Genomic DNA, 13757 nt, shown 5'->3' with positions numbered 1-13757 from the left:
ATGTACTTGTTTAGACGACAAAGATCCTGGATGGGTCGCCAACCGCCGGTCTTTTTCCTTACGAGAAAGTACCGCGAGTATACTCCGGAGCCCCGGAGCCTCTTTGGGACGAGCTTGATGGCTCGGCTCGCTTCTTAAACATCGCTCGTACCTCCACGAGTAGTTGCGGCACCAGACAGAGAAGATCCATCTAGCAGCGATTTCCTGCTACTCCAGGACCCCGGGCGATCATCTCTCTGGTCCCATCGCTTGGTGAAGGAGTTTATGAAGGGACTGTTCCGGTCATTCCCGCTGGTGAAGGCTCCGGCGTGGGAGCTCAACGTGGTGCTGTCTAGGCTAATGGGGCCGCCTTTCGAGCCTCTGCATTTGGTACCGTTGAAATTCCTGTTGTGGAAGACAGCGTTTCTTGTGGCCATCACCTCTGCACTACGAGTGGGAGAGATCCAGGCCCTCTCCTGTAAACCTCCATACTTGACTTTTCACGATACGAGGGTGGTGCTGAGGATGCACCCCTCCTTCATGCCCAAGGTGCCGTCGGACTTCCATCTCAACATGCCGTTGGTGTTACCTGTTTTGTTCCCGTCACCTTCGTCGCCGGCTGAGAGGACTTTGCACTTGCTGGATGTGGCTAGAGCGCTGAAGTTCTACGTGGACCGCACGAAGAGTTTTCAGATGACATCACAGCTGTTTGTGAACTTTGGACCTTTGAACCAAGAGAAGGCCCTCTCGAAGGCTTCCATTTCCAGATGGCTCTCCGGCTGCATCATGCACTGTCACCGGTTGGCAAACCGACCGTTGCTCGGCCTTCCGAGAGCCCATTAAACCAGAGCGATCGCTGCTACCACGGCGTTCGTGTCTGGTGTGCTCCTGCTCGACATCTGCAGGGCTGCTACTTGGAGGTCGACTCACACCTTCACGAGATTCTACTGCGTCGACCGGGATTCCAGGGAGGAGTCTAGAGTCGGCCAGGCAGTGCTGCGCAACCTGTTTGTCTGAAGGTGGGCCTGGTGAGGAGGTAAGAGATGCTTAAAGTTGAGTTGACGAAATGCTTAATGTTGAGCCTTGCCACCTCCCGTGGTTGTGCATGTGTGTACTGCTTTGTATTAGTGTATTCATGAGCATGTGAATCCATGCCAGACCCCATGCTGGAGAAGGAACAAGTTACTTACCTGTAACTGTTGTTCTCCAGCATGGGTCTGGCATGGATTCACATGCGAACCCTCCCTCCTACCCCTCTGTGGCTCTTCACTTGGTCCTACTGACACTTTACGTGCTACCAAATCTGAAGATGGCTGCCAGAGGAGGGGCTTAGGTAGAGGGCTGTCATTGGCTGGGGGCAGTATGACCCAGAGACCAGTGATTGGTTACTAGTAGAAGGACAGTTCAGAAACGAAACTGAAGCTGATTTTTTCTTTACCGAGGATTCTCAGCCTGACGACAGAGAATATTCATGAGCATGTGAATCCATGCCAGACCCATGCTGGAGAACAACAGTTACAGATAAGTAATTTGTTCCTTATCTTGGGATACCAATTAGGCATCGCCCAAAGACCATGTTTTATGGTGATTTTATTATGCCCAATGTTTTAAAGAAGTGGTTGGTTTAAAAAAATGTTATCAGTAATAGAGGTGGTCTAAACATTTAAGGTCTTATTTCAATCCATAGGACCAGCATTGTTTTGGGAATACTTTATGGTATCACGTTACTCCACAAATCTAGAATTAGATGGTTGGAAATATTAGAGGGAAACATATAACAATCTATACTTGGTGTACCACGGTCAGTACCAGTAGAAGCTCTAAGGTTAGCGCTTGGTCGACCCTCGGTGAGATCGACATGGTCACTCCAGCGTTGTGAATTCGCATTAGCCTTCAATTCTCCTCTGCATCAGGATCGCCTCTTGGGACTAATTGCTAAGCATTACCATCAATCATCTGCCAACACATTTCTATAGGAACTTCTGGGCATGACTATGAAACATTTGGAAAATATTGGGCTCACTTTGGTTGAGCAAATTGACTCCCCTAATGCATCTATTATACTGAAAAATAAAACTAAGGTATGGGATGCTGATGTTAACCTTTGTAGTTTGCATAATAAGAACATTTATGCAAAATACGCTATCCAGGGCTTCTTCCCGTATGCCTGCGTACCTATTTATTTAAATCTTGTAGTAGGCATTTGAAAAGATGTATTACCTATTGATGTATAATATTCTCCTTACTAGGGAATATATGAGCAGTTGGGTAAGGACTCCTTATGATTCTGTGTTATCTTCCTGTTGAATCTGCTCAGCATATCCTTACAGGCTGCTCGAAACTGAATAATGTCTATATGTTAGGGTATGTATCATTGCCCCCAACATTACATTTATAGTATCTGATAAATTCTGGAATGGTGTTTTATTGTGCAGCATCTATTGCAAAAATGGCCTCTGCGTTTTATATCTGGAATGAGGCTTTGCATTTTTTGAAATTATTTTATTCTAGCACAATTAATTGTTTCGATACTCTTATATGAATTGTAGTACTTGATTTAAGTCTCTTAAAGTTTAATATATCAGACACATTTGGTTAATTACTTATCTTTTATCTTGTATTTATGAAATATGTTTTAACTGATGTATTAATGTTTTAAATTCTGAAATTCTGTAATATGGTATCTTTGATGTAGAAATTACAGGCGTATTTTATGTATTAGTATTAGTATTGAACAATGTTTTTCTTCTTATTTCTGTAATTATGTGCTAAAGGTTTTTATTTATTAACCACAAAAAAACAAAAAAAAGAATTGTTCCGCCAGTGTGGAATTCTTGCCATGGTAGCAGAGGGCACAAACGTTAACCTTCGCTTCAGCCACCATGAGCTGGCAGAATCAGGGAAGCTGAATTATTGAGTAGAGGTGCAAGAATTATTTATGGAATAAATAAAGGCCTATGGTGGTTTTCACATTGCCACCGTTCTGTGCTTTGCTGTATGTATCTATCATTCTCTTGTCACAAATTGGTAAAGAACTCTGCTCGAAGCTTTCGTGTGTCATGTGAAAGAGAGAGGTGCGAAACTGACTTGGTTGCGGATATTAGTGAGGAGCATGGAGCAGATGGGAAGGGTTTCACTGAACTCTCAACATAAACTGCTCATATCATAAACTCCACAGTGTCAATAGTGTATTCCCTGAGCGCTCTCATGGATGTGGAAGATATGGGGGCCTTAGATGTGGACGTTAAGCATCCGTCACAGGCTTGGCCATTCATCCATCTTTCCTGGGTGGAGACTTTTCATACAGCTAGTTTTTTAGAATAATCAGTAATGTTCTGTGCAGTAACTATTATGCTGGGATTAAATAAAGGTACCAAAACATGTGGTTTTTTGCTCTCTTGGAAAGAATGGTCATGCTAGTTTGTGGTCAAGGCAGCCACCCAACAGTTCATCTAGCTAAAGAACTTTGCGTTCTGTAATAGGATGGGATAGGTTTTCTACACAATGATTATGCTCGGCCAGGCCTAAGGAGATGTGGATACACTATAAATATTTTCTTTTGAACTCTTCCCCAGCCTCACAGGAGATGGACTTAGTTGTCAACTTCTCCTTTACTGACAACATACTACTAACCTCCATTATACTGCGAAAGAGACCACTAGTTTAGAGGTTGAAGGGCAGCTAAAGAACTGTTTAGCCTTTTGTGTCCAAATGTTCGTTTAATTCACTAGGAAATATTTCATGCTTATTCATAATGTCCTCTCTTGTTACTTTATATCGTTTTCAGGTTGCGCTCAGAAGGCAACAGGCTCAAGAAGAAGAGCTGGGAATTAGCCATCCCATCCCTCTCCCCGGTGCCGCAGAAATGCTTGTTAAAAGAGAAAACAGTGGTAGCAGTTCCTGTTTATTGTTAGAAAACAGCAGCTCATCCCAGACGACAAGCACATCAAATACAGTATCCACCACAGCGTCAGGTAGACTTATTTGTGCCATATTTGTTTTTTTGTATTTTATTTTGATTTATTAAGCGCCTTCCAAAAGGCGCTGTACAAGAAAAGCAAAACCCTGTACAGAAATCATGAAATAGCAAATCCAATGATAGTCAGCATAAGAAGAGGTTTTAGTAAGACGGCAGAGAAGAAAAGCCTTAAGGCAAGAGCGGATTATGTGACAGGAGAGGGAAGCATGGATGCCTGGTGGCAAGCGTGAAGGAGCACAAGAAGGTTTAGGAACGGTAAGGAGATGAAGAGAGTGAAGAGAATGTGAAGGAGAGTAGCGAGAGATAAGAGAAGCAAGATAGGGGGTAGCCAGGCTGTGATAGCACTTGAAGACAATGCATAGAAAGGGAAAGAACAGAAGAGAGTTGTAAGGGCAGAAGAAAAGGTGTAATAGAGGAACGAGCAGAAAGTCAAAAAAGAAGGCGAATGGCCGAATTAAAGACAGAGCACAGAGGAGTAAGGTGGGAAGTAGGAAGTCCAAAGAATAGGGCAGAACAGTAGTCAAGGCGAGAAAGCATAGAAGAAGTGATAAGAAGTTTAGCCGGATCAATGTTGACTTGTGCAAGGGGAATCACTCTTATTACTCCAACATCACAGTATACAAATACCTTTATTTAGTGTCTTCCAGCACCCAAACATGCAAAAATATCTCTATTAAAAATGTGACAATAATTTCATCAATCATATATTTTCTTCAAACTACCCTAGTTACCATTCAGGCACTCCCCATACATACAAAATTCAGTACAATTAGAAAAAGTACAACCCATCAAACCTTCCTTTTAACAGCAAATGGAATTGGGAACATAATATGGGCCTCATTATAAGTTTGCCGGTCCGGGAACTATGTTACCGGTAAGCTTGCCGGTACCGTAGTTCCCTGACCAGCAGACTACGAGTTGTGCTCGCGGGTGCCTTTCTGCCCACCAGGTCGGATCTGGCGGGCATAGCGGCACCCGCATGCACCCATTCAGCCCTATGAGGCCGAATGGGAATGGGGAGTATCTTTTTTCAGGTGCCCGCGAATGGGTAAATACCGGGTCCGGCGGGGCCGGAATGCCCTGGTAATTGCCCATACAAATTAATGCAGACCTTATTAAGGGCACAGTTGCCGCCTGTAATGATTTTTTCCCGGGGCCCAGAAAAGGGCAATAACTGGGTCATACCGACCTTGGCGGACCCGGTTATTGCCCTTTTCTGGGCTCTGTAAAAAAACATTCTCCAGCATGGGGTCTGGCATGGATTCACATGCTCATGAATATTCCCCGTCGTCAGGCTGGGAATCCTCGGTAAAGAAAAAACCAGTATCAGTTTCGTTTCTGATCTGTCTTTCGTAGTAATAACCAATCACTGGTCTCTGCGTCATACTGACCACAGCCAATGACTGCCCTCTACCTAAGCACCGCCTCTGGCAGCCATCTTCAGATTTTTACCGCACGTTCATGTGTTGGGATCCTCGTGCTATTGCTCTCGAGCGTTAGTGCTATTTTTCGCGCTTTTTCACAAAAAACTTCGATTCTTTCGGTCAAAAGAGCCTCAAGCTCCACCGATCCTACATCCGATCAACGGGGACCCGTGTCGGATTCATCTGTGCCCCTCAAGGGTGAAGATTTCGTCGAGCTACACTTCGGAGGACTCCAGAAGCTTCTCAGGCCCGGTCTCGGAGATGGCCCAGGAGAAGGGAAGCTCGACGCCCGGAAAGCTGTTCAGGGTCTGCCCTGGATGCCAGCTGCAGAACGTCTTCAAGGAGGACGAACACTCTTTCTGCCTTTACTGCCTTCATGAGGACAAGACGCACGTGGAGAAGGACTGTGCGTTTTGCGGCAACATGTCGGAACGGACCATGAAGGACCGCCATCAACGTCTCGCCAACTGGCTGGAGGGTAAGAGCCCGTCTGGCGAGAAGAAAAAGAAATCCGAGCGGTCTTCTAAGACCTTTGAGGGCGCCCCGGCGACGGGGGCCCAACATAAGGCCAAGCACCGCGAGTCCGCTGGCACCGGGAGCGCCGAACGGTCGGGCTCTACGGGCGCCAGGCAGGGCGCACCCTCCCCGGCACCATCAACCACGAGCCAACGCTCTGGGTCGGGTAAGAGGAAGGCCGAGCACCCGGCGAAGCTCCTGGAGAGGCCCCGGTCGAGCTCTAAGGCAGAGGAGGAGCGTGGCAGTGCCCCCTCCCTCAAGGATAAGGCGGTGAGCGCACCTAAGGTGGTGAAGGCCTTGATCCATCCGACCAAGCCCTCTATCGAAAAGGTCGCGGCGGCCCTGGCTCAGCCTGTGGTGGCTGCACCAGTGGTGGCGACCTCAGGGCCCAGAATCTCCCTGCCTCCTCGGAGGGAGTCTTCCTTTGTGCCCATCGATAGGACCCCCGTGAAACCCTCCGTGGGGAAGAAGAAGGGGGGGCAGGGCGTCGTCGTAGATTCGGCCTCAACCTCAGAAGAGGAGCTGATCGAGGTCTTAAGCCACGGCCTAGGCGTGGAAGAAGACCAGCCCGTCGGAATGGATCCCGACGCAGGTGACGACGACGACATCGTCGAGGATACCGACGGGGCCCCTGTTAGCCCGTCGGATTCCCCTCTGCCAGCGCCGCAAGACAACTCGGCGGCCATTTTGTTGGCCATACAGTCCTTATGCTCCGAGATAAGGACGAGGCTACCGTTACCGACGGAGGAACCTCTCCCGTCGGGGGATCCAGAACCGGGACCTTCTGGTGTTCCCCCTACCAAGAAAAGAAGGATCCATCCACCACCTCCTTTTCAACCGTCGCGCCCCGTCCAGCCCTCCTCCCCGTCCACCCGAGGGGATGATACGGGGACTGACACGGCAGCGACGGGTACGGACGACGAGGCATACGACGAGGATTTTCCGTCGTCGCCTCCCACCAGGGCTTCTCCGCCCGACGAGATCGGATCTTTCCACTCCATGATCTCCAGGGCTTCCGAGCTTTTCCAACTCTGCCCTGAGGAGAAGAAAAAGAAAGGCTTCCTTTATCAGCGGCGCGAGGCCAAGAGGAAGACGGTCCTCGCAGTGCCTCTGTTGGACGACATTTGGGATGAGGGCCTTTCCCTCCTCAAGAACCCTTCCACGACGCCAGCTAGAAGAGACCGGTACGAGAAAAAGTACCGGGTCCCGGACACGGCCCCCCTATGCCTCCGGGCGCAGCCTACCCCGGACTCCGTCGTCTCCGCGGCAGCCAGGAAGAAAGCGGGGGGGGGTGCGGCCTCCACATCGACTTCCCCGCCGGACGGCGAGGGAAAGAAATTGGATGCTATGGGACGTAGAGTCATCTCGTCGGCAGCGACGACGATTAAAGCGGCCAACGCCTTGGCTATCGTGGCCCGCTACGACAGGGAGCTCTGGTACAAGATAGCTCCCCTGCTGGATTTTCTGCCGGACGACAAGAGGGCGGAGGCCCTTGAGATCCTGCAGGAAGGTGAGGTGGCCTCGGACCACGCCATCACCGTGGCGACGGACATCGCCGACACTGGGTTCCGCCAGCTGGGCAACGGCGTTTGCCTTCGACGTCGTGGATGGCTCAAAGCCACGGACTTCCGGCAGGACGTCCAGACCAGAGTCCTGGACATGCCCTTCGACGGGAACAACCTGTTTGGGAAGACAGTGGACGATTCCCTTCAGGCCATCAAGGCGGATACTGAGACGGCCCGGGCCCTTGGAGTCCTGCAACGACGGACGCCCTTTCGGAGCGGCGGAGGCAAGGGCGCCTCCAAAGGTTCCGGCGGCGGTTTCGCTTCCTACCGTCAAGCGGCCCGCTCGTCGTCGCAAGAGGCCTACAGAGGACGAGGCAAGTCTAGCGGACCCCGCCGTCGTCGCCAAGGAGGCCAAGGCGGCAAGGCCGCGTCCAAGCAGGATTGAACCGGCCGTGGGGTCGGGCCCCCACCGAAGCACCCCGGTGGGAGGCCGGCTGGCGGGCTTCGTCAGCGTGTGGGAGTCCATCTCCACCGACCGTTGGGTGCTGGACGCCCTGGCCCGGGGCCACGCGCTCGAGTTTCAAAGAAGGTGCCCGCGCGTCCCCCCCGTGGCCAGGAAAGAACTTCACGTCCCTCAACTTCTCCTGGAGGTAAAGGCGATGCTCAGAAAGGGCGCCATCGAACTCGTCCCAAGGAGGCTTCGGGGCTCCGGAGTCTACTCGAGATACTTCCTCGTGAAGAAGAAGACGGGAGGATGGCGCCCCATCCTAGACCTGCGACGTCTGAACAAGTTCATCAAGGCGCAGAAGTTCCGGATGGTCACCCTCCAGCACGTCCTGGGTCAGCTGGAGGAAGGAGACTTCCTATCGTCGTTGGATTTGGAGGATGCCTACTTCCACATTCCCATCCTAAAGGGGCACCGAAAATTCCTCAGATTCGTGGTCCAAGGGCGTCATTACCAGTTCAAAGCCCTTCCCTTCGGACTACGGTCGGCACCCAGGGTATTCACCAAGTGCCTCGCACCGGTGGCGGCGCAGCTGCGCCGCGAGGGGATCCACGTCTACCCCTACCTGGACGACTGGCTCATCCGCGCCAAGACGAGGGAGCTCGCCGTGGTCCACACGGCAAGGACCGTCCAACTCCTCACGGACCTGGGATTCTCCGTGAACTACGCCAAATCCCACCTGGTGCCCGCGCAAGTCGCACTGTTTCTGGGAGCGAGGCTCGACACAGTGTCCCTTCTGGCCTCCCCGTCGGAGGAGAGGGCCAGGACCATCTTGGGCAAGGTGCAACGGATGTTGGTGGCCGACGCGGCCAAAGTGAGGTCCATCAAGTCCCTCCTCGGGATGATGTCTTCCTGCATCTACCTCATTCCCATGTGCAGGCTCCGGATGCGCCCGTTGCAAGAATTCCTGGATGCGCGCTGGATCCAGACGACGGGCAGCTTCGAGGAAAGGATCAAGCTCGACGAGAGTTTCGACGAGCGATACGGTGGTGGGGCACCCGCGCGCATCTGACGGCGGGCATGGACTTCCAGACCCCAGCCCACCAGGAGACTGTGACCACGGATGCCTCCCTGGAAGGGTGGGGAGCGCACACCGAAAATCTGCACGCAAGGGGACTCTGGCTCCCGACGGAGAAGTCCCTGCATATCAACATCCTGGAGCTCCGTGCAGTGTTTTGGGCCCTCAGGTCCTTCCTTCCGTCCCTCAAGGGCAAGGTGGTGAGGATCTTCACCGACAACACCACCACCATGTTTTACATCAGGAAACAGGGCGGAACCAGGTCCCCAGCGCTGTCCAAGGAGGCGCAGGACCTGTGGCATTGGGCCGTCGCCCAAGGGATTTTTCTGGTGCCGTTTCATCTGGCAGGGATAAAAAACACCATCGCCGACTCACTCAGCAGGGAGCTGCGCTCGTGCCACGAGTGGGAACTACGGCAGGATCTGGTGGATCGCCTCTTCCGACGGTGGGGCACACCCCAGATCGACCTGTTCGCGACGGCGACGAACACCAAGTGCCGGAGGTTCGCCAGCAGGTTTCCCCAGACGAGGAGCATGGGCGATGCTTTCTCGTTCCCCTGGGAGGGCCTGTTCCTCTACGCGTTCCCTCCCTTGCCTCTGCTAATCCGGCTCGTCAACCAGCTCAAGAGGTCACGGTGCAGGATGATCCTCGTCGCACCTGCGTGGCCGAGGCAGATATGGTTCCCGGACCTTCTGGACTTGTCAGCGTCCCCGCCGATCAAGCTGCCGGCGGACGCGGATCTACTCTCCAGGGAAGGAGGCGCCATCCTCCACCACGACCCGAAGTCGCTGAACTTGCAGGCCTGGCTCCTGCAGCGCTAGAGTTTGGAGGATACGACATACCGGCCGATTGCAGAGAGGTTCTTGCAAAGGCCAGGGCGTCCTCGACTCTTAAATGCTACGGACACAAATGGAAGAGGTTCTCTGTCTGGTGCCACGCACAGAAGATTAACCCTCTACGGATTACGGCTCCCCAAGTACTGCCGTACCTGCTGACGCTGGCCAAAGCTGGTCTGGCACACGCGTCCATCAAGATTCATCTTGCTGCGATCTCCCGATACACCAGAACCACGGGGCGGACGTCCTTGTGGTCTCATCGTCTGGTGAAAGAGTTCATGAAGGGACTGTTCAGATCGTTCCCGCCGGTGAAGGCTCCGGCCCCGGCGTGGGAGCTCAACGTGGTGCTGACCAAGCTCATGGGACCTCCGTTCGAGCCTCTGCACTCGGCCCCGTTGAAGTTTCTATCGTGGAAAACAGCTTTTCTTGTGGCCATCACCTCCGCACGACGAGTGGGAGAGATCCAGGCCCTTTCCTGCAAGGCCCCGTACTTGACTTTCCACGACACGAGGGTAGTGCTCAGGACGCACCCCTCCTTCATGCCCAAGGTACCGTCGGACTTCCATCTCAACGAACCCTTGGTGTTACCTGTGTTCTTCCCGTCGCCTTCGTCGCCGGCTGAGAGGACTTTGCACTCGCTGGATGTAGCTAGAGCGCTGAAGTTCTACGTTGACCGCACAAAGGGTTTTCGGAAGACGTCACAACTCTTTGTGAACTTTGGACCTGTCAATCAGGGGAAGGCTCTCTCGAAGGCTTCCATCTCCAGATGGCTCTCCGGCTGTATCATGTGCTGTCACCGGTTGGCAAACCGACCGCTGCCTGGCCGTCCGAGAGCCCATTCCACCAGAGCGATCGCAGCTACCACGGCGTTCCTATCTGGTGTGCCCCTGCGGGACATATGCAGGGCTGCTACGTGGAGGTCGACACACACCTTCACGAAATTCTACTGCGTCGACCGGGATTCCAGGGAGGAGTCCAGGGTCGGCCAAGCAGTGCTGCGCAACCTGTTCGCCTGAGGTGAGCCTGGTGAGGAGGTAAGATGCTTATTGTTGAGTTGATGTGATGCTTAATGTTGAGCCTTTGCCACCTCCCGTGGTTGTGCATGTGTGTACTGCTATGTATTCTTTATTCATGAGCATGTGAATCCATGCCAGACCCCATGCTGGAGAAGGAACAAGTTACTTACCTGTAACTGTTGTTCTCCAGCATGGGTCTGGCATGGATTCACATGCGAACCCTCCCGCCTACCCCTCTGCGGCTCTTCACTTGGTCATACTGCCACTTCACGTGCTTCCAAATCTGAAGATGGCTGCCAGAGGCGGTGCTTAGGTAGAGGGCAGTCATTGGCTGTGGTCAGTATGACGCAGAGACCAGTGATTGGTTATTACTACGAAAGACAGATCAGAAACGAAACTGATACTGGTTTTTTCTTTACCGAGGATTCCCAGCCTGACGACGGGGAATATTCATGAGCATGTGAATCCATGCCAGACCCATGCTGGAGAACAACAGTTACAGGTAAGTAACTTGTTCCTTCCCCATTGCCATTTGAGCCCCCTAGGGCTCAATGGGAATGGGGAGGATGCTAACAACGGGCCCGTTAATGACGGGCCCGTTGTTAGCATCCTAGACTGCTAGCGGATCCCGCTAAGGACGCCTGGTTTTACCAGACGTCCTCAGCGGGACCCGCTGCAGACCTCGGAATGTGATGGCCCGAAATGTACGGTGCCGGTCCCTTACCGGCACCGTACATTCCGCGGCCGCCACACTCCTAATGAGGCCCATTGTGTTCCCAATTCCATGTATTGTTAAAAGGAAGGTTTGATGGGTTGTACTTTGGCTCAAACTCATTGTTTTCTAATTGTACTGATTGTTGTGAGTATGGGTAGTGTCTAAATGAGTATATATGGTAGTTTGAAGAAAATCTACTATTGGTGAAATTATTGTCACATTTTTAATATAGATATTTTTGCATATGTTTTTGTATTGTAATAGACTAAGGCCCTCATTACAACTCAGGCGTTAAGGGTTTAACGGCGCCGTCGGCGCCTGATTTAACGCCTGATTACAAGTGTCCCTTTGCGGGTGGGTGTTTAACGCCTGCTTTTAGCAGGCGTTGAAAATCCAACCCGCAAAGGGACTTTGGAGCTAATGACGGCACCGTAATTTACGGTGCCGTAATTAGCGCCTTCCCCATTCCCATTATGCCCTATGGGGGCAAAAATGGGAATGGGGAAGGGCAAATGGTGAATGGGGAATTACCGCCCCACTCACCTTGGAATGGGGCGGTAATTCCGCCATCCACCATGGGGGAATCGTAACCTTAGCGGCATGCACCATGGTCCTCCGCCAAGGTTGTAATGAGGGCCTAAATAAAGATATTTTTATAATGTGATGTTGGAGTAATAAGCGTGTTTCCCCTTGCACACATAATCATTGATCCAGTTCCTTTGCTGGTTTTGTTGTGCTCATGAGTCTCGGTTAGGACTGGATCGCAAACACGAAAGTTCTAGTGTTGTTTTCCCAGAAGTCTCTTCTCTTTGATAGAAGATAAGAAGTTTAGCAGCATGAAAAGATAGATGAGGACATATTTTTGGAACATTAAAATAAAGAAAGCAGCAAGTGGGGGCAGTTAAGGATATATGAGAGGTAATGGTTATGTTTATGTATATAGCGCATATACACAGGCAAGTGTTTCAAAGCGCTTAAGGGTCAGTCAGAGATAACACCAAGGTTGCGGGTGGAAGGAGAGAAAGGCAGAACAGAAGGGGGAAAGAGGAGACCCGACGGAGTTGAAAGGGGAGTGGAACACATACCCTTGGGGGAACACTATATTGAAGAGGTTGGAGAGGAGAAGTATCCCCAGCCCATTATACGGAGAAACAGCAGTTGGAGAGATAGGAGTGGAACCATTACTGACAAGATTGGAAATCGAAAGTGCAGACAGTGAAGAGAGCAGAGTAGGATGACCAACTGTGTCCAAAGCTGCAGATAGATCGAGGAGGATGAGAATTGAAGAGGATTTATTGTGACACACTGAGTGGAGAGAATTGGTGACATAGAGGAGGACAGTTTGATCCGGGCGGAAAACCAGATTGGGTTACATATGATGTAGAATTGCAAGGGTATTTATTATCATTTTGAACGTTACAAGCCAGTGCATATTTTAATGATGACTGAACTGAGAGGTTTTGTACAGGTCCCATTACCAAATCAAATTTACCATGGACCTATGAGAAAGTAGGCAATTACCGGACTACTATTTACTGAAATGTGTCAGTGTACTGACAAGTGACAGAATGTATATATATATATATTTATTCAGACAACTCAGGATGATTTCCCTGTTATTCCTGAGGAACTTACTAATAGTGTTGATTGCACGAGGACTGTATTTTTTGCCCCCAATTCATTATCTACCATATGGTTATATCTGTTTCGCACAGTGAGTTTTTATTACCTGTTTAATAGACAGGTTAAATACACCCTTTCGAAAAGATAATATACCTTTCATCCTGAAACGCTAGTCAGTTATTGTCCACTCATTAATTTAGCGCTGTCATTAAAGGTTATAGATGCGTGTGTTGCATGCCAGTGCATCAAGGGAAACATATTGATCTGATACAAACACTCTGGCTTGTGAATATACACGCGTGCAGTACCATGACAATATGCAGAATGATGTGCTGCCTCAGGGAGCTTGAAGACTGGGTGGCTGAGTGCTGCCTTATGCTTAATCCCACTAAGGTGGTGAGCTCAGTTTTTTTTACGAAGCTTGTGTTTGTTGCCTATTCAATCTTGACTCAAACGTCTACTGTAGCCTGTCAGGGATGGACTCCCCTATGGTCTGCTCAGAACCATTCATTATGTACCATTCACAGCCGGAGAAGGGCGCTCAGCCAATCAGGTGAATGGAAACTAGGGCCAGAACAACTTGTGTTCCGACCACCGTTTCCTGCCACCCAAGGCTCCATCTTGATTGCCCTCTCCCCATG

At 50.9% G+C, this 13757-nt stretch overlaps 1 protein-coding gene across 1 annotated transcript in view; it reads left to right on the top strand.

The window, feature by feature from the left end:
* The window catches only part of DMRT1 (doublesex and mab-3 related transcription factor 1), a 1789254-nt gene that overhangs the window by 252033 nt on the left and 1523464 nt on the right, over positions 1-13757 (top strand). Inside the window, exon 2 of the mRNA XM_069625749.1 lies at positions 3767-3953. Within this exon, the coding sequence (XP_069481850.1) occupies positions 3767-3953 (187 nt within the window). The remainder of the gene's footprint in view (positions 1-3766; positions 3954-13757) is intronic.

Source organism: Ambystoma mexicanum, chromosome 6p, assembly GCF_040938575.1.
Source record: "Ambystoma mexicanum isolate Mex_15411 chromosome 6p, UKY_AmexF1_1, whole genome shotgun sequence".
Lineage (NCBI taxonomy): Eukaryota > Metazoa > Chordata > Amphibia > Caudata > Ambystomatidae > Ambystoma > Ambystoma mexicanum.
The sequence above is the reverse complement of the archived record's forward strand: the minus strand, read 5'-3'. Positions and strand labels throughout refer to the sequence as shown.